Genomic DNA, 26,459 nt, shown 5'->3' on the forward strand with positions numbered 1-26,459 from the left:
TTTCGCCAGTGTAGAGTACGCTGCTGTCGTTATCTTATTTATATGTGCCTCAGGAGTTAGTTTAGGTGATACGTCCACGCCCAGGTCTCTTTCTCGAATCGTTACAGGTAGGCAGTTCCCCTTCATTGTGTACTGTCCCCTTGGTCTCCTAGCACCTGATCCCATTTCCATAACTTTACATTTCCATAACAAAGTGTGTGTGTGTGTATGTGTGTGAGTGTACTCACCTAGTTGTGTTTGCGGGGGTTGAGCTCTGGCTCTTTGGTCCAGGCCTCTCAACCGTCAACCGCCTGTGTGTATGAGTGAGCGTATGTGTGTGTGTGTGTGTGTGTGTGTGTGTGTGTGTGTGTGTGTGTGTGTGTGTGTGTGTGTGTGTGTGTGTGTGTGTGTGTAAGAGCCTGACCAGTGTTGGCCGGCTGTCCTGGGTGTTGAGAGCCGCCAGGTGTGGTAGAGGAGAATATTAATCTAGTCATTCATTCACACAGATGTTTGCGTGCACGGAGACGCAAGTGTCCGCGCGTATGTGTGGATGACTGCATGTGTGTGTGTGTGTGTGTGTGTGTGTGTGTGTGTGTGTGTGTGTGTGTGTGTGTGTGTGTGTGTGTGTGTGTTGGGGTAAGACAGTCGCTGGCATAACTCTTAATGCTTTACTGTTACTTAAACAAAGCTGCTAATAATAGCGGCAGTGTGACGCAACATTCAGATCATTATACAGCAGTTGTGTTTGTCATGAATTGTTAGACTGGTCCTCCGGTGAGGCCTTAATGCATGCCGCGCCTCTTCTTACCGACCGTCATTGGGGGTTAATGGTCATGAACCGTAGCTGCTACAGTACACTACCAGACATCACCAGTACTCACTGCTACAGTACACTACCAGACATCACCAGTACTCACTGCTACAGTACAGTACCAGACATCATTAGTACTCACTGCTACAGTACACTACCAGACATCACCAGTACTCACTGCTACAGTACACTACTAGACATCACCAGTACTCACTGCTACAATACACTACCAGACATCACTAGTACTCACTGCTACAGTACACTACCAGACATCACCAGTACTCACTGCTACAGTACCCTACCAGACATCATTAGTACTCAGTGCTACAGTACACTACCAGACATCACCAGTACTCACTGCTACAGTACACTACCAGACATCACCAGTACTCACTGCTACAGTACAGTACCAGACATCATTAGTACTCACTGCTACAGTACACTACCAGACATCACCAGTACTCACTGCTACAGTACACTACCAGACATCACCAGTACTCACTGCTACAATACATTACCAAATACTCAAAAAACCTGATACACCACCATGTATATTGAACACGAAAAATACAGTAAACATCCCGTTGGTGATGTTAAATTATCACAATACCTTCCCTTAACACAACGTCTCTTTTAATTGCAGTAACTACGGTAACTGCTGTATCAACGTATACGTTAGGAAGAAATGTAGATGTTTATCGCAAAGAATGTTCGGTAATATGCTCATTGTTTGTGATATGTGTTTATATATAAATATATATGAACACGTTGTAATGAACGGGGTGAGAATAGCTTGAGCTACCTTATCTCTTTTTGTGTACTTATACCTCAATAAACTTATTTCAATTTCAATCTCAAAACTGTACCAAACCCACAGCATCAGAATTTAAATATCAAATCACGAAAACTGACACATATATACAAAACATAAAGCAATATTAGCTTATTAAACTTCCCATGAGGACCCTTCAAACACACTTGGAGTATTAGCTGAAGCTGCTGTGAACAATCCTAACTCCACAGTCCCCTACACATCAACCCAATCATGCAACAACCCAAACTATCCAATTCATCTTAACGACTGAATACCTCACACCCTGGCGACCTCTCCCGAAACGCCGGGGAAGAGGGGAAGGGAGAGGGAGGGGAGCGAGTGGCCCTCTGCGTGAGAGCTTGACAGCACCACTAAAGCAACCATAAAGTTAAACAAAGGAGCTGTTCAATCCGTCCATCACATTAGCGGTGGCGGCGTCTTGTAAGTGGGGGACCCACCGCCGTTCTTCCGCCCCGGCTAATGACCCCAAATGCTAGTCTTAAACCCCTGAAAAACACTATGATTAATTCTTTAAAATACACGGGGCGGGTGGGGGCGCTTAAACTAGTGCCCTCTTTAGACCGTGTTAAAAGCCCGTGGGAGTGTGTAATTGACTTAATGCATTCTGGGTGCGAGTTGTGGGTTCCGGTGGGCGTAGTCGCTCCTTACACAGGTACTCGCCCCTTGGACCGTGCGACTTTAGGTTCCACGACTGTGGCTCCGGATTCCTGGTTCGCGAGATTTGTTTGGGTTCACGACGGTGGAGGTCCTGAATCCTGGGTAGAAATTAGTGGTTCCCAACTGTGATTCCTGTTTGTGATCCACACTTGGGATTCGGATTTCCCGGTTTGAGATTCGTGGGTCCTGACTCCTGAAGTGGCACATCCACATTACCAAAGGTCAGTTGCTCGTTAATCCGGCCGACAAGGCCCCTTATTTATGAATGTGAAACGGTTTACTTAGGACTCGACTGATAACGTTCGATCATTTATCGAACATTGTTTCGCTGACGACCTCTGTTCGAATCGCAACTTGTGAGTGCTTCACCCACGTACTTCAAATACAAAATAATTGTTGTTTTTTTGTGGGGGGTGGGGGGGACGGCTGCCTCTTTAACGAGCCTGGCCTGCAGACAGGTTGCCTGACTGCAGCTCCTGATTCACATTATGAGATTCGTGATAAACAATTCTGGCTTCTAAATACTGGTTCAATGTTTATAATTCGCCATTCTTGGTGCAAAGTCCATGTGTGTTAAGAATTGTAATTTAATAGAAAATAATATTACAGTTTACATTCATAAATTTCAACATTGGTCTCTAGCTCTAGATACAGACCCTTATTCATTCTCCTGGTCTCAGGACCTAGTTCTCACTTTTGGTCTTAGGCCCTAATTCTCGCTAATAGTAATACTCTGAAACCCACGTTCTAGTTTCTGGTCCCAATTTCTAGTTAATGTTTTTGTACTTATAAATAAGTTATTATATCCCGTTCCAGACCCTGGTTCTTTTGTCTGATTCCAGGTCCTAGTTCATATATCTGGTTCCAGGCCCTAGTTCTTGTGTCTGGTTCCAGGCCGAAGTTCATATGTCTGATTACAGACTCTAGATCTTATGTCTTGTTCCAGACCTTAGTTCTTATGTCTGGTTCGATGCCCTAGTTCTTATTTAAGGTTCCAGACCCTAGTTATTTTGTTGGTTCCAGGTTCGAGGTCTTATATCTGGTTCCAGGCCCTAGTTCTTCTGTTTAGTTCAAGGCCCTAGTTCTTATGCCTGGTTCCCGGCCATAGTTTATATGCCATATTCCAGGCATTAGTTCTTAAACCTCTTTCCAGTCTCTAGTTCGTATGTGCAGTCCAGGCCCTGTGTCTTGTTTCTGATTCAAAGTTTCTATTTAGGTTTTTAGTTCCAAAGAGGTAACAGGAACTCAATGAATGGAATGGAAATACTAAGGATAAAAGGAAGGTAGCTCACTTATGCACCGTTTCTGATATATACCTGTTATAGCTATCTATAACAGGTATATATCATCTATAGTCATTTATTAGGCCTTTTTGTTGACCCTCGTAACACCACTAGCTAGCCTCTTGGACTGGTCGGTACAGTATGATGGATGGCCTCGCTTCATGCAGGTCAGCGTTCGATAGCCGATTGCCTAAGAGGTTAGGAAAGGGAAGGAAACTAATTGGAGAAAGCGTCAAGCCATTACGACTATATAGCACTTGGAAGGGATCAGGATAAGGATTTGGGATGGGACGGAGGGAGGAAGGAAGGATAGATACCCCAAGTGGTTAGGTATAGTTCTTTCACACCGTCCTTCTATCCCCCAGCTCTAACCTGTCCCCGCATCCATGCCAAGTGCTTAGTCATAATGGATTAGCGCTTTCTCATCATTTATTTTTCTGTTCGTAGAAAAACAGAAACATGTTCGAAGTTCGTACTTGTTCGTAGCTCCTTTATCGCCCTATGTGACGCTCTGTGACGCTCTGTGACGCTCGGGAACACCAGCGAATACTTTTCACTGTTGTTTTATCCTGTCTTTCGGTAGGAAGGCAATGAGTGGGCCTTTTCTTCTCTCATTTTTGTTAAAAACCAACGGGATATTCAACAATGACACAGTCAAGATTAGAGGCAGTTAACGGGGCTTGTTAGAGCTGTTAGATCAAACGTCAGGTACATATCGGTCCACACACTAGAAGGTGAAGGGACGACGACGTTTCGGTCCGTCCTGGACCATTCTCAATCGACTTGAGAATGGTCCAGGACGGACCAAAACGTCGTCGTCCCTTCACCTTCTAGTGTGTGGTCTGGTCAACATACTTTAGCCACGTTATTGTGACTCATCGCCTGCACATATCAGTCCTTGTTTGCGTGGCGGTCCTGTACTTTGGGTGACCATTGTGTGTGTGTGTGTGTGTGTGTGTGTGTGTGTGTGTGTGTGTGTGTGTGTGTGTGTGTGTGTGTGTGTGTGTGAGGGGGGACGATGTCTTGTTTACAAGTTGTTTGACACATTAATCAACAAACGTTGTCAGGATATTCTCACATTAGTCTAAATATGTATATATGTATTTACTGTTTACTATTTGTGACTGAAGGGCTCAGCTGTTAGCTCTTGGACCCCGCCTTTCTAACCGTCGCACACACACACACACACACACACACACACACACACACACACACACACACACACACACACACACACACACACACACACACACACACACATACACACAAGCAAGCAAATATTCCCAGGATGCAGCCTGTAGCAGTTGTCTAACTCCCAGGTACCTATTTACTACTAGATGAGCAGGCGCATTGGGGAAAATAAACTCTGCCAATTTGTTTCTACCTCGGCCGGGAATCGAACCCAGGTCCGTAGGAGTGACGGTTGAGTTAGGACTACGACCCACGAGCGCTGCCCACTCAGCCGCAAGGACCTGCAAGAATATGTATGTGTGTGTGTGTATGTGTATGTACATATTTGTATGTGTTCCTGGATACGTATGTGTGTGTGTTTACCTGCGGGGTCGTGTCAACAGGAGAGAGGTGTCTAACTTTCTACTACATACGCCCTACTCCGATACTGGGTAAGAACTGAGGTCTTATGAGCTCTCTCTCTCTCTCTCTCTCTCTCTCTCTCTCTCTCTCTCTCTCTCTCTCTCTCTCTCTCTCTCTCTCTCTCTCTCTCTCTCTCGTACACATATTTGAATAAAATATCCCTCAAACATACATCTAAATTAAAACTATTGAAATACCTCATGATAACAATAAATATCTTTACTGATTAATTTGAGAAGTTAGAATTAGGAATACATCGTACCGCCAGTGTAACATATTTAACATTTAAAAAAATGCCTGTGAATGTTCATTGAACTTTAATGGAGAAATATGTTGGTTGTTTAGACTTTAGAGAACTTGGTTACCAGTAGTTCTGGTAATGAAAGAAGGAAGGAGCCGCTTGGATGGACGTTTTTGAGTGTGGAGCTGCTTGGACCACTCCTCACCCATGAGGAGTATGGTATATATGGTATGGTATACCAAGAGTATGGACTCTTGTGAGTCCATACAAATAATCTATAAACAGGTCTATCATCAACGGTAAGCGCAGAGTTTTAAAGACTTCTTGCCACCACAGACACACGCACGCACACGGTTGGTACGCGAACAAGGAAGACACAGGTTTAAAAATAGTACCCAAATAAGCCAAAAGGATGTTAGAAAGAACTTCCACAGTGTCTGAGTACTTAACAGATGGAATGCATTTTGCAGTGAATGTGGTGGGGGACAGACTCTATACACAGTTTCAAATGTAGATATGATAGAGCCCAGTAGGCTGAGGAATCTATACACCAGTTGATTGACAGTTGAGAGGCGGGACCAAAGACCCAAAGCTCAATCCCCTCAAGCTCAACTATGTGAGTACAACTAGGTGAATATATGCACGCACACACACACACACACACACACACACACACACACACACACACACACACACACACACACACACACACACACACACACACACACACACACACACAGACTGAGTACAACAAGGTGAGTACAGTTACAGGAGTTATCCTTAGTGAAGATCTCAAGTACGCAAACACTCAAATCCAACAAAACGCAAGCTTTCAAGGCAAAGTATACAACGAAGGAAAAAAAATATTATAGAAAGCGCTGATTAGACTAAACCTTTGAATACTCCCACCATGGGTACAATATCCCATGGTTGCATTGGTTCAACCTCGACGATTAACGTTAATTCAACGTTGGGCCGACGTTGAATATTGGCCCCACTAGGTCGCCGACACAGTATTGCCTCACACTTACAAAACAGTGCGAGGCAATAATGCACACTGAAACATTAAAGCCTGTCTTCAAAATCATTAAAGACAGACTGCTTGAGAGTTCAAGCAGTCACTAAACTAAACTAAAACATTGATAAATAAACTAATGAAGCGATATTCATAAACTCAGAATGACTTCTGTAACGAAGTATGTTGACCAGACCACACACTTAGAAGGTGAAGGGACGACGACGTTTCGCTCCGTCCTGGACCATTCTCAAGTCGATTGTGTATGGTCCAGGACGGACCGAAACGTCGTCGTCCCCTTCACCTTCTATAGTGTGTGGTCTGGTCAACATACTTCAGCCAAGTTATTGTGACTCCTTATCTGCTTTTGTAACAAAGCTTAGGGCTACGTATTGACCTGTTTCAAACATTAAAGATACTAACTGCAAAGTGATGCTAACTCAAGCAAGAAAACATATTAGGCATTCGAAGGGATTCGGCGATGATAAACAGTTTAATCGAACCCGGGAAAAATAGATGCAATACCGGTGCAGTTAAGGGCCTCTTCGCCTACATTTCAATAAAGTGACATCCAGTCTCATGGACGCAAATCAATTCGACATTTTACTAACGGCTAAATAAACCTTTTGAGACTACAAAATCCAGTTAAATAGTTCCAATTTCCATCAAATTTTGTTAATATGATGACCGTGCTGGCCATATAATATGGAGGACCTGCACTCGTTATTGAGAGTTCTTTTGGTACATTATTGTTTTTTCTTTTCGAAGAGTGTGTAAGGTGCAGGGTCTTGTGTCCCAGAGGGTGTGAATGTTAGGGGTCTTCTGTCCCAGAGGGTGTGTATGTTGGGGGTCTTCTGTCCCAGAGGGTGTGTATGTTGGGGGTCTTCTGTCCCAGAGGGTGTGTATGTTGGGGTCTTCTGTCCCAGAGGGTGTGTATGTTAGGGGTCTTCTGTCGCAGAGGGTGTGAATGTTAGGGGTCTTCTGTCCCAGAGGGTGTGAATGTTTGGGGTCTTCTGTCCCAGAGAGTGTGTATGTTGGGGGTCTTCTGTCCCAGAGGGTGTGAATGTTAGGGGTCTTCTGTCCCAGAGGGTGTGAATGTTGGGGTCTTCTGTCCCTGAGGGTGTGAATACTGGGGTCTTCTGTCCTAGAGGGTGTGTACGTTGGGGTCTTCTGTCCCAGAGGTTTTGTACGTTGAGGGTCTTCTGTCCCAGAGGGTGTGTTCGTTGGGGTCTTCTGTTGCAAGAGTGTGTGTATAGTGGGTTATTCTGTTGCCAGAGGATGTGAAAGTGAGATCGTCTTCTCTCGTCTGTCATTCCCATGAATATATACATTCGGCCAAACAACGTGGATGTATGAATATAAAAAAAATTACTCATTTTGAAGCATTTTGAATTTCAAATAATTTATATTCTGGGAGCTCAGACCAAACCATTTTTGAACTTGAGTGCAAGGAAACACAAAACACAGCAACAAAATCATGACAAAACGAGATATTAGGAGTTTAAGAATTCCAAAACTATCTTCAAGAGTTTGGGGCCAGAACTCTGGGAGGCAGATAATAGTGGACTCTGGTAAACACGTAACTCAACCCACGCTTATGTGAGGAAAGTGGCGACGTTTCAGTCTGTCCTGGACTCACATCAGGTCGTAACTGAGCCAACAGTGGAATACGTATTTATACTTTAAATGCTCTGGTCATTGTATGAAATATATTGGCAGGGGGTGCAACACTGCATTTCAGAATATGAGAGCTGGGAACAGAGGGACCGTAGACGCCAAGCTTATCAATAAAGGAATAAATAAATAAATGGTTTAATAAAGTCTTAAATCACGTGATTATCAATGGAACATATTGAATTTGCCGATAGATGTGGGGCAAGACTTGAAGTGATTAGTCCCCCACATGAAGTGATTAGTGATTAGTGTTTGTGACTGACCGAACTAGAGATAACCTGGCTGCATGCACTACCGAAAGAGGAAGAGGCCGACCTACACTAAAAGATTGGCCGAAAAATCTCATAGAGATAACATAAAACTATCTTATATTGATAATTACATTTTTTTTAAGTAATGATCTAGCATGTGGAAGCCAAATATTTCTAGATGCTGGTGTATTTTTTAAAATGTAAAAAATTATAGGCATGGCATGGAAATTACAACTCTTTCAATTTGAGTGATTTTTCCCTGAGTTTGGAATTTTTAAGAATTGCAATGTAGCGATTTAATGTTGGAAATTTTAACTAACTGTAGGTAGTGATCCATTACTGAAGATAATTGAATTGAAAAACTTTAATCATTAATGTTCGTGCATTTATACTTGGGTTAGTTTATACAAAGTTACAGTAAATTATTTACCAAAGAGAAAGTCATAATAATAACAATAATAAGTTATAACAACTTAATTTCTGTAATTATAAATTATATACCTAAGAATTATGATTTAGAAGCTACATTGAGCAATGATTTTAAAATCATTACATTTGTCAAGTTCAGAATCATAAATAATTTCTCTAACAACTTACAGAAATCGTTTCAATAATTGCTACGCTGAATTTCCACTGCAGTATTCCCATGCAGCAAATTAACGTTACAAATTTATGCAATTTCTTGCTAGATTTATTGATGGAAATTTTATATATTTTTATTTAGAGATCTACCTAAATCTAGATCTGGGTCTGTTCACCTAGCAGTAAATAGGTACCTGGGAGTTAGACAGCTGCTACGGGCTGCTTCCTGGGGGGGGGGGGTGTAACAAAAAAGAGGCCTGATCGAGGACCGGGCCGCGAGAACGCTAATCCCCGAAATCATCTCAAGCTAACCTCAAGAAGATAGCGTAATATTGGAAATTTGAATAGTTTACTAAGTGGTAAACTAACGTTATTTATTTAAACTGTTTTTAGGTAGATTTAATTTTAGAAATTTCAACTATTTAAACAAAGTGATATAATGTTGGAAATCTTAACTATTATAAGTAGAGCTAATTTTGGAAATTTCAACAATTTCTAAACAGATCTAATGTTGGAAATTAATTTGTTCTTCTAGATAATGGTCTAATGTTGGATATTAATTTGTTCTTCTAGATAATGGTCTAATGTTGGATATTTCATCTATTTCAAAGTAGTGAAACCTATGTTTATAGATTTCCTTTTTTTAGGTAACTCTATTGTTGGGATTTTCAGCTATTACCTAGTAGTGATCTAATGCTGGGAACTAGGTTCTGAGCTGGCCTAGTATTGCAATTTCAGTCCATCCGCCTAAAATGATAGTAATAATAGCAACAATATTGTACCAACATATGCAGTTGGACCATAAAATAGTTCCCGTTTGGTACTATTTACTTTACAGAGACCGAGATAAAAAAAAAAAGTTAAAAGATAAACTTAAACATTCCTAGGTCTAGTATAGCACGTATATATGTACTATATTAGGCTTAAAATAGCGTGTATTAGGCCTAGGATTGCTCAGACATATTAATTAAGGTTCTTTAATTATATTTCCTATAGATTACCATTTGGGCTAATTCAGTACAACGGAACGTGAACTTTTGGGCGTCCAACAGAACATATTGGAAAGTTTGACCAAATAGGCTACTATAAGGTAAGATAAATATCAGGAGAGAGCGCTAAGTCGATATGACACTACAGCACTTGGACGGGATGTGAGGACAAGACAGGAGCTGACATAGGAGGACTGAGGGCAGGAATGGTACCCAACCTCTTGGACCATCGGGGATTGAGCGCCGACCTGCAAGGAGTGAGGACGTGGCTCTGCCGACCAGTCCAAGTGGCTGGGTTAGTTGTTATTAGTATTGCCATTTTAAGAGGATGGGCTGTACAATTTTAAGCTCTCCAATCGAATTGTGGAGATTTCAATTATGTCTAGATAGTGATCTAACTTTAAATTTCTTATGGAGGAGTGATTTAGTGTTACCAACGTAAATGTCTTGATGGTCTCCCTTGGTGACTCCTCTCCACTCTTCTTGCTCCACCCTCATCTCTACTCTCTCATCTCTACCCTCAGCCCTCCCACTCTCTCATCTCCTCTCTTACTCTCGTCATCTTATCTCCTTTCTCACTTCCTCCTACCTCATCTTCTCCTCACCTCCCTTGCCGTTTGCTCACCTTAACCCTAAGTTCCTTTAAATTTTGACCCCTCCTTCTTCTGTCGTCTTATCTTCGTTTCCCTGTCATCTTATCTCTCCTCTCCCATCATCTTATTTCTCCTCTTCCATTGCGTTATCTCGCTTCTTCCGTCGTCTAATACCTCTCTTCTTCCGTTGTCTACTATCTCTCTTCTTCCGTCGTCTACTATCTCCTCTTCTTTCACCTTATCCCCCCTTCTTCCGTCATCTCATCTCTCCTCTGCCGTCTTATTTAACACACGATTCCCACGAGAGCAACACTGTCAAGATAGCCATATAAACAGTTCTCACCTTCCTGAAAACGCTTATGTGTACTTCCTGCCTCGTGCGCAGCCCTTATTGAAGACCTTCAAACTGTTGCAAATACGTCGAGTGCAACAAATTTGCGTGTACCTCGTTGCTGGAGGCGCCTTGCAATGAATATTTGCACCTGTACAATACGGTTGACTTTCCCTGGAAGGAGGTAGACGGAGGAGGAGGTGGAAATTTTGAAAAACAAATGTGTTTAATCCATCCTCTAAACTAATACGTCACGATTTCTTTTTTAAGGAATGTGTCAAGTTCAGAATCAGAAGTTCAGAATCAGAAGTTCAGAATTTGTCAAGTTCAGAATTTGTCAAGTTCACACACGCGCGCGCGCGCGCGTGTGTGCGTATGTATGTATGTGTGTGTTATGGGGATGATGAGCGGCATCAAGAACTAGACCCATGTGTGGAAGGTCAGAGGTCACACATAGGGGTTAAATGATGTCTATAAGAGGTGGAAAAGAGAAGAGAATGCGGGGATTTGTGTTTGTGTTCATGGGACAAAAAAAAAATGTATATATATATATATATATATATATATATATATATATATATATATATATATATATATATATATATATACACACACACGGTGTCAGACCACGGAGGAAGAATTGAAACAAGAATTTCCTTAAGTACTTTCGTATATTAATACATCTTCAGAAGGAATTCCTTTATACATATATATATATATATATATATATATATATATATATATATATATATATATATATATATATATATAATATATAATAAAGGTGAAAACATGGGGGGATACATAAGGGATAAATGTGAGGTGAGACATAGAGGCTGCAGAAGGCTTATTGGCCCATACGAGGCAGCTCCTATCTAAACACAAAGATTAATCCAGTGTAATTGGCCTATTATGTTGGACATTGTCTTCTGTGTTGGCATCGATATGTTCTTGTCTTGTCCTTACAATATATATATATATATATATATATATATATATATATATATATATATATATATATATATATTATATATATATATTTATATATATATATTTATATATATATATATATATATATATATATATATATATATATATATATATATATAACAAAATGTCTGTACAAAAGACATTGATAGCCGAGGTTATTTCCCCAACATCCCGACGGCACTTGGTGGTAATCTTGGGCATAGATATTTCATCGAATCACCTCACTTTGTGGGGCCACGTGAGCAACATAAATGCGAACAAGCTTGAATGGTCCCCAAGCTAATATGCAACTGAAAACTCCTCACCCCAGAAGGATTCGAACCATATTGACTTCAGTTGGTAATACTGAATATCATTAATTATCACTGTATTAATTTCATTAATACTGAGAGTTACAGAACTTTTGATTCTCTGAATTCATCGTCCCCTTCCCCCTCCTCCCCCTCTCTCTCTCTCTCTCTCTCTCTCTCTCTCTCTCTCTCTCTCTCTCTCTCTCTCTCTCTCTCTCTCTCTCTCTCACACACACACACACACACTTTTCAGTAAATTTATAGAGAGAACAACGATCGTAATAGCAAAGTTATGAGGGATTTCTCACCCAGGTTGCAACAGGAGCCAACCACAGGAGCCTGAGATAGGTTTTTCCAATGTTGCAACTCAATTATTTATACCCACTACCTTACTAGTAAACACGTCCACATTAATGCTATCAAAGAAACCAACCTCCTCCTCCTAGCCACCTTTTTAAGCTGAGACAATGCAGAATCAACAATATGACAGTAATTGATGATTTTACCATAATATTGCAATCTGTTACCATCTGTGTTCAATATATATATATATATTTTTTTGGGGGGTTATTAATATTTGCTCTGTGGCCTAACCACGGTACAACTAATTATAGCCTCGTCGCAGTGGTTGTCCTTGTATACTTAAGCGTTGAAGACCCTTACTTTGGCCAATATCAATGTGAGTTGGAGTGTTTTTTTTTATTTTTCCATCTGGTTATATTTTTTAGATTATTTTTGAGCTTTGCGGAGTTGTTGTCGCAGCAGACCTGCTCTATATTGCTCTTGCTTAGACCCATTTGCAGACCCATTTACAGACCCATTTGTGGACCTTTACTTTCGGGATACTTATCGAGTTCTGCATGAGTGTCTGCGTAACGTTCTGGTGGAGGTGACTGGCCCATGGGGGGCAACGCACTCTCCCAACAGTCTTTTCTATAGATAGAATCAACAGTGTAGCAAGCAGCAGTTTCTCTCATTACAGCAAGCAACAGTCGCTTACAGTGTAGCAAGCAGCGGCCTCTCACAGTCTTTCACAGTGGATCAAGCTGAATCCTTTCCCTAACACAGGAAGAGGTTCTTGCTGCTAGATCCAGGATATTGCCGTCATTTCCAGTGAAGATCCTTCTTTATTGAACAAATCCACAAGGGCCGTGACGAGGATTCGAACCTGCGTCCGGGAGCATCCCAGACACTGCCTTAATCGACTGAGCTACGACAGGGTTAAAAGGGTTGAAACCGAAGTTAACTACTACTGAACTACTGAACTTACTTAGGCAGTGTCTGTGATGAACTTAGGCAGTGTCTGGGATGCTCCCGGACGCAGGTTCGAATCCTCGTCACGGCCCTTGTGGATTTGTTCATTTGATGCATCACGTTAGTGTGATCTCTGTGTGTGTCCTTCTTTATTCGCGGGCCCGTTCGTTCGTCCGTTCGTAAAATACGCGTATTACAGAAACCATTAATCGTCTATACTCTTCAGTAATTAATTGTTAACATCATTTTATATTGCTTTTCAGCCTTCGTTTTGACTTCCAAATGGACATATTACCAGAGCAATATGTCCAATTAGTTATGGTTACGTTAAGTTAACTATGTACTCTGAAATTAAATGTAATATAATGTATATATCACACATTATAGCTTCTATAAACAGCGTAAACAGGCTAGACATTACTCCAAAGATCGTCCCGAAACGTGAAAATTAGTTAAGTAAATTATGAAAGTTGTAAAAAGATATGTTTTATATAAGCAGTTGATTGTGAAGTCCCCCCTGGCGCCCCCCCCCCTGGCGCCCCCCCCCCCCGGGGGGGAAGGAGCGCCGGGGCTGCAGCTGGGGGGGTAGGGGGGTGGGGGAGGGGAAAAGTGGTCTTCATCTACCACTCCGTCAAACTTGGAACTGTCTTGCATAACCAGAAACGTACGAACCCTAGCAACCCGCCTAACCCATCGAGGCTGATGCATAAAATAACCTCACTATCAGGGTGGTTTATTTTTTTTTAATAGAAAGCCTCATTTTTATCGGATTGGCTAATCAGCAAAAAAAAAAAAAAATTGGCGACGTATGGGGCGAGAGGACGGGAAGCCCGGGTGCGTCCACCAGCTGGACGGGATTCGTGAAGCATTGACGTGCCAATCTACGAAACCTGTGCATCTTTCCTCGACTTTGTCCGTATTTCCGAAACCGTTTACGAGCTAGAAAACGCTGCGAGCTCGTTCTCGAGCCAAAGTTATTATTTGTTATCGACAACCTCGTAGCGCTTCCGAGCTCGTAAATTATTTAATGAATGCAAATTAAGCCGCCATGATTGAGGACAAGATGTACAGGTTTCGTAAATGAGTGGAGGAGAAAGGGGGGGGGGGAATCGTAGTCCAAGGGTCTCACAGGTGTTAAGGTCAGCACCCGAGTGGTTAACATCTTGTGCTTCAACCACTTTTGTTTCTATTTATAAGTTAATTGGTGTTGGACTTGAGGAGAGTCACTATACAGCGGTTAGTGAGTGCAGTTGTCACACATTAGTGGGTAGAACCATCTCATAATGGATCAAACAGCGCGGTTGTCCTACATTAGGGGACAACGAGCGAGGCTATGGGGATATATTATATATATCTCTTAAGAGCACAAGAATAAAGGTCGAAGCAGAAGGCCTATGGGGGGCCCATGCCAAGCAGATCCTATTTATTAGAACACAAATTAGATTCACCCGCATGTCTAAACCTTCACCTGACACAATCCAGTCATCCCTTGCCTCTTATCCTGACCCGGAAATGTGTTCCATAAATCAAGGGACTTGAGTAGCAACAAATGAGGGAGTTGTTGCACTCTGGGTATTAAGTGGTCGCACTTGGAGACTCTAGTTTTTGCACTGAAGCGGTAACTTGTTTTTCCTCCAACTTGGTGAGACTGCCAAGTGGCGCTGTTTGCTTGCGTGGGGACGAAGGTGAGGGTTGGTGGTGGAGGCGGTCCCGGCGCCGCTCGGTACAACTAATTGGTGGCGCCGCTCGCCTCTGTTACCGTGGTTAGTGTTTTGGCTCACTCTGCTTGTGTCTAGTGAGTCCACACATTGTTACCGCTTATATATTACAGAGCGTCCTTCTATGTATATATATATGAAGCCATTTGAAGATTTTTGGTTAGAAGGGGCCCTTTGAACAGGTCTGGTTTGTAGATGAACCACTAAAGATCCATGGTATGAAAGCAGCCCATAGAACGGCCATGGTCTGAGGGCGACCCGTGGAACAGCTTTAGTCTAAGGGCGACCCAGGAAGACACTTCAATATCATATAATAAACATAATTATGATAAAAGTTTGCGATTTTTAAGTAACAGTCAGAAAATAAAATAACACGTCGCTATACATCGACACCTTCACGTCGCTATACACCGATACCTTCACGTCGCTATACACCGACACCTTCACGTCGCTATACACCGACACCTTCACGTCGCTATACACCGACACCTTCACGTCGCTATACACCGACACCTTCACGTCGCTATACACCGACACCTTCACGTCGCTATACACCGACACCTTCACGTCGCTATACACCGACACCTTCACGTCGCTATACACCGACACCTTCACGTCGCTATACACCGACACCTTCACGTCGCTATACACCGACACCTTCACGTCGCTATACACCGACACCTTCACGTCGCTATACACCGACACCTTCACGTCGCTATGCACCGACACCTTCACGTCGCTATACACCGACACCTTCACGTCGCTATACACCGACACCTTCACGTCGCTATACACCGACACCTTCACGTCGCTATACACCGACACCTTCACGCCGCTATACACCGACCGACTAACCGACTGCTGACTGAATGAATGAACGAATGAAGGGAATTATCCCCTGGAGGAGGAGTAAGCGAGGCAGGCCCCGGGGCCGCCCCCGCCAGGGCTTCCGGACGTCAGTGAGGAAACCTTGACAGATAACCAGACCACACACTAGAATATGAAGGGACGACGACGTTTCGGTCCGTCCTGGACCAATCTCAAGTCGATTGTGAATCGACAGATACACCCTTGTTGAGGCCCTGATGGGCCTTCAACACACTCCTCCTCATAATGACCCGAGGGAGGGGAGGGTGGTGCAACTGCTGTCATCATCGCTTGACGATGCAAGTTACAACTGATACACTACGTTAGAACTATATTGTTGCAAATTGGCGATTGTGACAATCTTAGCAATACCTGACTGTTTTTGTTTGTGTTTTGGGACAGGTTTATTTTGTGGGAGTTCATTAGTTGTTTTTGTTTCGGCTTTTGTGTTCTTGTGTTATATTTTTATATTTTTGGTTTATTACTAAAGAGATGGGTAGAAGGAGTTTGTTTATTTTTTGTTGGTGTTACCACTGCTTTGGCTGCAGCTGGCTACTCACAAAGCAAGATATGGCTACATCCACATCTTCTGTTGTCTGGTAGGCCTACAACGCAAAACACAAATATGCAGGGTTAGGGACTGGCCAATCCATGTCCCTAGTCTTTACGTCATTCCTCTCACCAACTGCGTGCGGTCGTCGGTAATCACCACTGCCATTAGCGTACAACAATCACCTAGTCAAGTAGCCTGTGTGTGTGAAAGAGAGAGAGAAAAAGAGAGAGAGAGAGAGAGAGAGAGAGAGAGGCCTGCGGTCAATCCTGCCAGCTGCTGCAGCTGGTGGTGGTGGTGGTGGCGATGGTGGTAGTGGTGGTAGCCCCTTCACAACACATCCCAAACTTTCCGTGTGTGTGTCTCTCTTGTGATACATTACTCGTACTGTGTCTACTGGATTATTTACAATACATTACTTGTACTGTGTCTACTGGATCATTTACAATACATGTACTATGTCGATTGGATCAGTTAAGATATGTCAATGCGACCTACTTGAGTCTATCAACTTAAATCTCCTTCCTGAAGGGATTCGGTTGCGCGCGACATAGGGAGTTGTTGTCGGGACAACGGGGATTAATTAGTTGAGCAAAAGCAGTTCAGTGTTCGTATCCCCCCCGGAGGCAAGTAGTCATGTTGTTAATTTAATGATACCGCTCTTAGGAAGTCACGGCACGTCTTCGAGTGGAAAGTGCAATGTTTTACGCACTCAAGGGAATAATTTTGCCTCTCGAGTGTTTGCTTGGAGGAACTCACTGGGTAAGTTACTCACTGGCGGAGCAAAGATGTTATGAGTTTCACTTTGTGAGTTACCACGCTCACAACAGTTTAATGCTGCTTATTTACAGTGGTTCGAGTTGTACTCGAGAGGTTAAACTGTGGTCGAGAGGTCAAACTGCAGCGATGATGGTGGTCTAATGTGCTTTACTCGGAGGGGTCGATTGGCCGCCCGAGTGCGAATGCATTAACCTACTCAGCCCAGAGTTGTTTTAATTTGAACAAGCATTTACTACAGGTGTCAGAGTACCTGGCCCACTAGCTTCTGCTTCCTGAACACACCGTCCAGACTGAACACACTGAACAGAGTGAACACACTGACTAGACTGAAAACATCGACCACACTGAACACACAGCCAAGACTTAACACACCGACCAGACTGAACACACTGACAAGATTGAACACACTGACAAGACTGAACACACCTACCACACTGAACACAATGACAAGACCGAACACACCGACCAGACTGAACACACCGACCAGACTGAACACACCGACCAGACTGAACACACCGACCAGACTGAACACAATGGGCAACCCCCAGTGACTCAGTGGAGTTGCCCATTCAGTGGGGTTACATGACCCACTAATCGAAACAACAAGAGACCCTAGAGCGGCAAGCTGCCCTTGTAGCAGCCCCTCAATGGGGGCGATCCGGAGGGGAAATACCCCACTGTATCCTCGGCCTCTCCCTCAAGGGTTCGACGAAATCGACAGCCTCTAAGCAACAATCTTTGTTTACACTTGCTCATATATTGTAAACAATCAGTTTTGCAGCTGTGTAACATAGTATAATACAGTATTTAACTGTCAAAAAAGCAGGGGTAGTAGGAGAAGCAAATACTTTTGTTGGGGGTGAATCACAGTAACGTGGCTGAACATACGAGGACCGAACCACTCATCAGAAAATGGTCCATGATGGTCCGTCCTGGACCATTTTACGGTCACACGACTTGATAACGGTCCAGGACGGAACGACGTCATTGCGTCATTTCGTGATGTGGGATTTGCTCATCACTCATGCGTTTAGAGTCAAACGACAAGATTTTCTCTGAATGTTCTCTATTTCCTTCACCGAGGCTATGGGTCCCCACAATTGACCAGAAGCAGTGAGGTCTGAGGTGGATGGATTCCATCCCAATTGAGCAAATATATATATATATATATATATATATATATATATATATATATATATATATATATATATATATATATATATATATGCGAACAAGCCTGAATGGTCCCCCAGGACTATATACGACTGAAAACTCAACCCCAGAAGTGACTCGAACCCATACTGCCAGGAGCAACGCAACTGGTATCTACAGGACGCCTTAATCCGCTTGACCATCACGACCGGACATAAGGAAGTGATAGCCGAAGCTATTTGAACCACTTCCCCGCCGGCACTCGGATGGTAATCTTGGGCATAGCATTTTATCAAATCACCTCATTCTTTGGGGCACACGTGAGGAACACAAATAATTTGTGTTCCTCTTTGTGTTCCTCATGTGTGCCCCAAAGAATGAGGTGCTTTGATAACATGCTATGAACAAGATTACCATCCGAGTGCCGGCGGGGAAGTGGTTCAAATAGCTTCGGCTATCACTTCCTTATGTCCGGTCGTGATGGTCAAGCGGATTAAGGCGTCCTGTAGATACCAGTTGCGTTTCTCCTGGCGGTATGGGTTCGAGTCATTTCTGGGGTGTGAGTTTTCAGTCGTCATATATATATGTGTATATAAATATATATATATATATATATATATATATATATATATATATATATATATATATATATATATATATATATATATATATATATGTCGTACCTAGTAGCCAGAACGCACTTCTCAGCCTACTATGCAAGGCCCGATTTGCCTAATAAGCCAAGTATTCCTGAATTAATATATTTCTCTATTTTTTTTCTCATGAAATGATAAAGCTACCCATTTCATTATGTATGAAGTCAATTTTTTTTATTGGAGTTAAAATTAACGTAGATATATGACCGAACCTAATCAACCCTACCTAACCTAACCTATCTTATCTTTATACGTTAGGTTACGTTAGGTAGCCGAAAAAGTTAGGTTAGGTTAGGTAGGTTAGGTAGTCGAAAAACAATTAATTGATGAAAACTTGGCTTATTAGGCAAATCGGGCCTTGCATAGTAGGCCGAGAAGTGCGTTCTGGCTACTAGGTACGACATATATATATATATATATATATATATATATATATATATATATATATATATATATATATATATATATATATATATATATATATATATATATATATATAGATAGATATATATATATATATAGATATATATATATATATATATATATATATATATATATATATATATATATATATATGTCGTACCTAGTAGCCAGAACGCACTTCTCAGCCTACTATGCAAGGCCCGATTTGCCTAATAAGCCAAGTTTTCCTGAATTAATATATTTTCTCTATTTTTTTTTCTTATGAAATGATAAAGCAACCCATTTCATTATGTATGGGGTCAATATTTTTTTATTGGAGTTAAAATTAACGTAGATATATGACCGAACCTAACCAACCCTACCTAACCTAACCTAACCTATCTTTATAGGTTAGGTTAGGTTAGGTAGCCGAAAAAGTTAGGTTAGGTTAGGTTAGGTAGGTTAGGTTGTCGAAAAAACATTAATTCATGAAAACTTGGCTTATTAGGCAAATCGGGCCTTGAATAGTAGGCTGAGAAGTGCGTTCTGGCTATTAGGTACGACATATATATATATATATATATATATAAAAGCAACAGAGATCACAAAAACACTGATCCAAGTATGCGAAAAAACCACATGTGAAATATAGAGAATGCTGAACGTGTTTTCTGTTCAACCCGCCTTCTTCAGAGCAAAATTTCAAAAAGCAAAGAAAAAAAATTATATATATTGGCAAAGGCTTTAATTTAATATATATATATATATATATATATATATATATATATATATATATATATATACATATATATATATATATATATATATATAACACATCTGGTTGCGTTTGTAGGGACCCTCGACCTCGAAGAAGACGATATGTAGCATCCAGGAGAGCCTTGTGGGGGCAGCCTCGTACACTCACATATTGTCTTCTCCTACCACCCCCTATATATTGTGTATTTTGTAATTTTATTTGATCAAAACTTCATTACACAAAATGGGTTACAACTTTGGTTACATGCAAGGTACAAGGCTAGTTGTCACAGGTTGTCGAGTTCTTCCAGTTCCTCAGATGGCGCGCAGGAACCATGGATGCAGTGTGCGTTTCCTCTCTGACTCGCCACACTAAGGCGCTGAAAGAGAAAACTGACGGCTCTAGGGGTCTCTTGTGGTTTCAGTTAGCTAAGAATTCAGCTCCTTCGAAAACCTATAAATATAACTATGCGGAAATCCTCATGTGAAAAATAGAGGATGCTAAACGCGTTTTCGGCTCAATTCGCCTTCCTCAGAGGGAAAAATTTTGCTCTGAAGGAGGCGAATTGAGCCGAAAACGCGTTTAGTATTCTCTATATTTTACATATAGAGAATACTAAAGGAGGTTTTTCCGGATACTTGGATCAGTGTTTTTGTGATCTCAGTTGCATATATATATATATATATATATATATATATATATATATATATATATATATATATATATATATATATACTCAAGACTCCGCTCCAATATAGAAGCATCAAGAAATATGGACCAATAGGCTTTCTACAAACACTTCTATTCAATACCCATTGTTTCTGTTCTGTCTTGTGTTGATACTTTTAATACCCTATTAATATCCCCTAGTGTTCTGTCTTGTGTTAATGCCACATCACCCTTCCCACCTCACTCAAATGTAATGCCACATCACCCTTCCCACCTCACTCAAATGTAGATATATATATATATATATATATATATATATATATATATATATATATATATATATATATATATATATATAATATTATTTTTTACCAAGAGAATATTAATTTATATACAGATCTAAAGCATTTATTGTCATGTATGCTAACATGACCATGTAACTGAGGGGGCGGTTTTCAGCACCTTGGTGTGAAGGGCATCGCCCACCAAGGTGGTGTGGCCGCGTCCACACCACCTTGGTGGGCGGCCTGCCCTCCACCATCCTGGTGTGGTACTGGTGCACCACACCACCGGTGGAGACACTCTCGCTTCACCACACCTCACATTCTTTACCTGCATTTTTTTTTGGTGGAGAGCGACCGTACTTAACACACACCACACGAGCCCCATCGTTACCAAACACCGCAACACTGCTTCATATCCCGTCTGACCACAAACACACTTCCTCAACACGATACCTTCGCTACCCAACGCAGCACAGTCTAGAGTCAGAGAATTGAAGGTTAACATGGACCCCAGCGAGCCTCGGTGGCTGTATGAGGTTAATTCAAGGAGGACACCTCTGCCGCCCCCCTGAAGCTACCGGCAGGAGACCATGCCGAGCAGCAAGATCACCTTCCGCATGTAACACAGGCAAATACTGAACAATACAAGACAATACTCACGTGACGAAGGCTAAGGTATCTGGCGCAGCGAGCATATCCCCGCTGTCGTCTGCCCAGAGGACGGACCCCGCGCCTTGCTAACAACCCAACAAACCACCAATCACACCATTACACTCCTCTGCCTCAGCGGTTCGCGTATTATAGTTCTGGCGGCCGTCGTCAAGGGAAGAACGGGATTGCTAAGTTGGTTAGTCTCAGAGCTGTTCAACTGACGGTCACCGGTGTTGTCTCTGTGACACTTTAAACGTCGTATTTCTTGTATAAATCTTAAATTGATATATTAGACTTATTGAGAGTGAGTTGAAATGCGAGTACCGTGAGGTAGGTCCTCCACCGCCGCTGACTCCTGCGGCTCCGTCAGCGTGTAGCGTGAGGCAGGTGTCCTACGGTGATTACTGAGGATGCGTCAGCGTGTAGCGTGAGGCAGGTGTCCTACGGTGACTCCTGTGGCCGCAGTAGAACTTTGCTCAGGAATGAATACTATGAATCCCGTAACCCATTCTCCTAAACGCACATCACATTAATATACGGGGCAGAGAGCGTGACACTCTGGTGACACGTGACACTCTGGTGACACTAATGACGCGTGACACTCTGATAGCACTAGTGACACGTGACACTCTGGTGACACTAGTAACGCGTGACATTCGGGTGGCACTAGTGACGTAACACGTGACACTCGGGCGTCACTAGGGGCGTGACGCGTGACGCTCTTGCGACACTAGTTGTATGAAGGACGGTTCATTTGGCGAGGCACCGGCGGCACTTGCTAGGGAAGAGTGACACTCGGGTGGCACTAGAGGCGTGACAGGTGGCATTAGTGACGTGAGGCGTGACACCCGGGGCGGCACAAACGGCGCAACTCTCACACACACCCCTCGACCACTTGACCGCCCTCACAGCACTTCCTCCGGGGCGGCAAGGTCGACGTCCCGCTGCGTCGTGCCCGAGGGTGACCTCCTGCAGGGGGGCCTTCGTCAGCAGGCGGCGGCGACGGCGGCGGCGCGTGTGAGGTGCCCGTCGCCTCTCCCGCAGGCCCAAGTGCCACTAGCGGAGACCTGCCCCAAGTGCAGTACCGACTCCACCATACGGTGAGGGTGGGGAGGGAGTGTGTGTGTGTGTGTTTGCCGCCCCCTCCTTTACCAACCTCTTCCAGCCCAAGATTTTCCAGAGGCGTGTGGCGAGAGGGGCGCCGAGTGCCCAAGGAAGGCGGGGGTGGCGAGGGTGGGTAGGGCAAGCTGTCTGTGGATCACCCACGCCTTACCGACCGACTCCCGGACCATAGTAAGTACCTTATCATTTCTCTCAGATTCGTCTTTCGGGACTCCAGGGCCGTGAGAATTGGAAAGGTGGCATACCCATGGATGATGTCATTCCCATTTTCTACGCCTCTGCCATTTTGAAAGGCGCTATGCATCTCGAGCCACGATACATGCCTGAAACTACGCAGCAGGCTCGAAAAATGCGAATTAAAGCCTTTGCCTAGGCAAGAAGGCCCTCAAGCTCGAAGTCTGTGAGAATGTTGGTGGATTCCAGAGGTCTCATCTTCACCCCGAGGGGAGTCAGTGCGCGGCGCGGCCCGCAGATGGCAGCAGGGGTCAGGAGGCGGCGTCACGTCTTGCCGACTTACTGTGCATACTAATTGAACACAGTGCTGCCAAAAGGGACGGATTTCATGCATTCATCGATATTCACAATAAAGTATATTATATATATTTCCCAAGATCCTGGTTTGGGCTTAAATAGGGGTGAAACTTTCTTTCATCTTGTAGACGATTAGCAGCATTTTTCACTGGTATCAGAGGCTTAAGAGGCGAGTATGATGAACAACGTCACGATATATGACAAGAGGTATTATTTGTGTGTCGTTCTTGGCAACAGTGATTGAAGGAGTTGGTCCCGGGGGAGTGAGAAGGGCGCCACCATCCTTAGGGAGTTGTGCAGCACTCAAGGTCTCCTTGCAACCACCCATCCCAGTGGTGGTGGGAGGTAGTTCACCCTGGGAGTCTCCTGCAACCACCCGTCCCAGGTGGTGGTGGGAGGTATTTCACCCTGGGGGTCTCCTACACCCACCCATCCCAGGTGGTGGTAGTTGGTCTCCTATCATCGAGACTCACCAAACACTAACCTTCCTCTGGGATCCATCCCACAACAGTCGCCTAGCTCCCAAGTACCCCCAATTTAAAGCTTGGTGAACAGAGGCAACAGGAGGCGAAAGGAAGCGTGTCTGAACGCTTCTGCATTATCGTGGGACTCGAACCTGGAATCTTTCGGTTTGGAACGCAGATAGCGTTGAGGGCGGTGGTCCTGAAGATGCTGATGGTACTGATGAGGGCGATGATGAGGGTGACGATGATGGTACTGGTATTGATGATGGTAGTTGTGCTGGTGTTGATGCTAATAATAGTGCTGATGAGAAAATCAGTAGGGAGACAAAAATGGGCAGAGGAGAGAAGTGGACAGCGGACAGTAGTGGACAGAGGACAGTAGTGGACAGAGGGCAGTAGTGGACAGAGGACAGTAGTGGACAGAGGACAGTAGTGGACAGAGGACAGTAGTGGACAGAGGACACTAGTGGGCAGAGGACAGTAGTGGGCAGAGGACAGTAGTGGGAAGAGGACTGAAGTGGGCAGAGGACAGTAGTGGGCAGAGGACAGTAGTGGGCAGAGGACAGTAGTGGACAGAGGACAGTAGTGGGCAGAGGACAGTAGTGGGCAGAGGACAGTAGTGGGCAGAGGACAGTAGTGGACAGAGGACAGTAATGGGCAGAGGACAGTAGTGGGCAGAGGACAGTAATGGGCAGAGGACAGTAATGGGCAGAGGACAGTAATGGGCAGAGGACAGTAGTGGGCAGAGGACAGTAGTGGGCAGAGGACAGTAGTGGGCAGAGGACAGTAGTGGGCAGAGGACAGAAGTGGGCAGAGGACAGTAGTGGGCAGAGGACAGTAGTGGGCAGAGGACAGTAATGGGCAGAGGACAGGAGTGGGCAGAGGACAGTAGTGGGAAGAGGACAGTAGTGGGCAGAGGACAGTAGTGGGCAGAGGACAGTAGTGGGCAGAGGACAGTAATGGGCAGAGGACAGTAGTGGGCAGAGGACAGTAGTGGGCAGAGGACAGTAGTGGGCAGAGGACAGTAGTGGGCAGAGGACAGTAGTGGGCAGAGGACAGTAGTGGGCAGAGGACAGTAGTGGACAGAGGACAGTAATGGGCAGAGGACAGTAGTGGGCAGAGGACAGTAATGGACAGAGGACAGTAGTGGGCAGAGGACAGTAATGGACAGAGGACAGTAGTGGGCAGAGGACAGTAATGGACAGAGGACAGTAGTGGGCAGAGGACAGTAATGGACAGAGGACAGTAGTGGGCAGAGGACAGTAGTGAGCAAAGGACAGTAGTGGGCAGAGGACAGTAATGGACAGAGGACAGGATTTTGTGAAGGACAGTTGTGGGGTGTAGAACAGGTGTTTGGAAGATATTTAAATAAAGCAATAATTGAGGGACATCAGAGCACCATTTGCTACGTCAGAAGTCATCTTGCTTCATTAGAGAAGCACTGGAGATCAGTCCGGTTAGGCGCCTTATGTACCAATAGTGCCAGGTGTGGAGACGACACATGTGGCCACAGCTGTGAACGGTGAGTGACAGGTGTGGAGACGACACACGTGGCCACAGCTGTGATCGGCGACGGAGCGCTTCATTAGACACAACACAGCTGACGGGTCCGTCAGCCTTAAAGCAACTTGGACAAGATGCAAATTTGACCGGACACACGCAATGATGTATATATTAGGCAGCAACATCAATAAGACCGTCATCAATGTATTGTTCCCTCTACCTACCACGCCATGAAGTAAGAACAAGCCAGAGTTGCGTGCCAACATTATCTGACTCGACATTCAAAAGTCAGTCCCATTGCCTGGTGCGTATACTAATTTTTGTACCATCAAATTTGACATGGATTACCCAGCAAGACGCCATTACAACCATGTGTCACGTCTCAGCCCACGACCCTGTGTCATGTCTCAGCCCACGACCCTGTGTCACGTCTCAGCCCACAACCCTGTGTCACGGTCTCAGCCCACGACCCTGTGTCACGTCTCAGCCCACAACCCTGTGTCACGGTCTCAGCCCACGACCCTGTGTCACGGCCTCAGCCCACGACCCTTACACATTAAAGACGGGTTCACCCCGTGTTAAAAACATGTTCCAAGCTTAAAATATTTACATTATCATTATACTGATAGAATTCTTCTATTTACTTAATTTAAGAATAAGACGTCCTACTCGTTCTGTCGTCGCAGACGATCAATAATGTTCCCTGCCTGAACGTCTCGTCTTGTAATCGTGTGCGTCGTCACCAAACAGAGGCAGAACAGAGATACCGTGAGATTTGATAGTAATGTATAGTTTCCTCCGTCACGAAGCTGCAAAGTTTCGTAGATATTACTAGTTTGGTGAGAACATTGAAAGTGTGAGACCTTCAATTTTGCTGCAAATTCAATAAGTAGTAGTAGTAGGCATCCATCAGTCTCAGGAGACTATGGAGTTGCGCTCCGGTTGTCGGTCTGGAGTGGCCTCAGCAGGGCGCAAACCCAGGGTA

The 26,459-nt window shown here is 43.8% G+C and overlaps 1 protein-coding gene across 1 annotated transcript in view; it reads right to left on the reverse strand.

The window, feature by feature from the left end:
- Positions 1-23,476, reverse strand: part of LOC123745272 (uncharacterized) — a 162,466-nt gene extending 138,990 nt beyond the window's left edge. Inside the window, exon 1 of the mRNA XM_045725625.2 lies at positions 21,864-23,476. Coding sequence (XP_045581581.2) covers positions 21,864-21,898 — 35 coding nt within the window. The 5' untranslated portion in view covers positions 21,899-23,476. The remainder of the gene's footprint in view (positions 1-21,863) is intronic.
- Between the last annotated feature and the right edge of the window lie 2,983 nt (positions 23,477-26,459).

The sequence above is a fragment of the Procambarus clarkii genome, chromosome 44 (genome assembly GCF_040958095.1).
Source record: "Procambarus clarkii isolate CNS0578487 chromosome 44, FALCON_Pclarkii_2.0, whole genome shotgun sequence".
Classification (NCBI taxonomy): domain Eukaryota; kingdom Metazoa; phylum Arthropoda; class Malacostraca; order Decapoda; family Cambaridae; genus Procambarus; species Procambarus clarkii.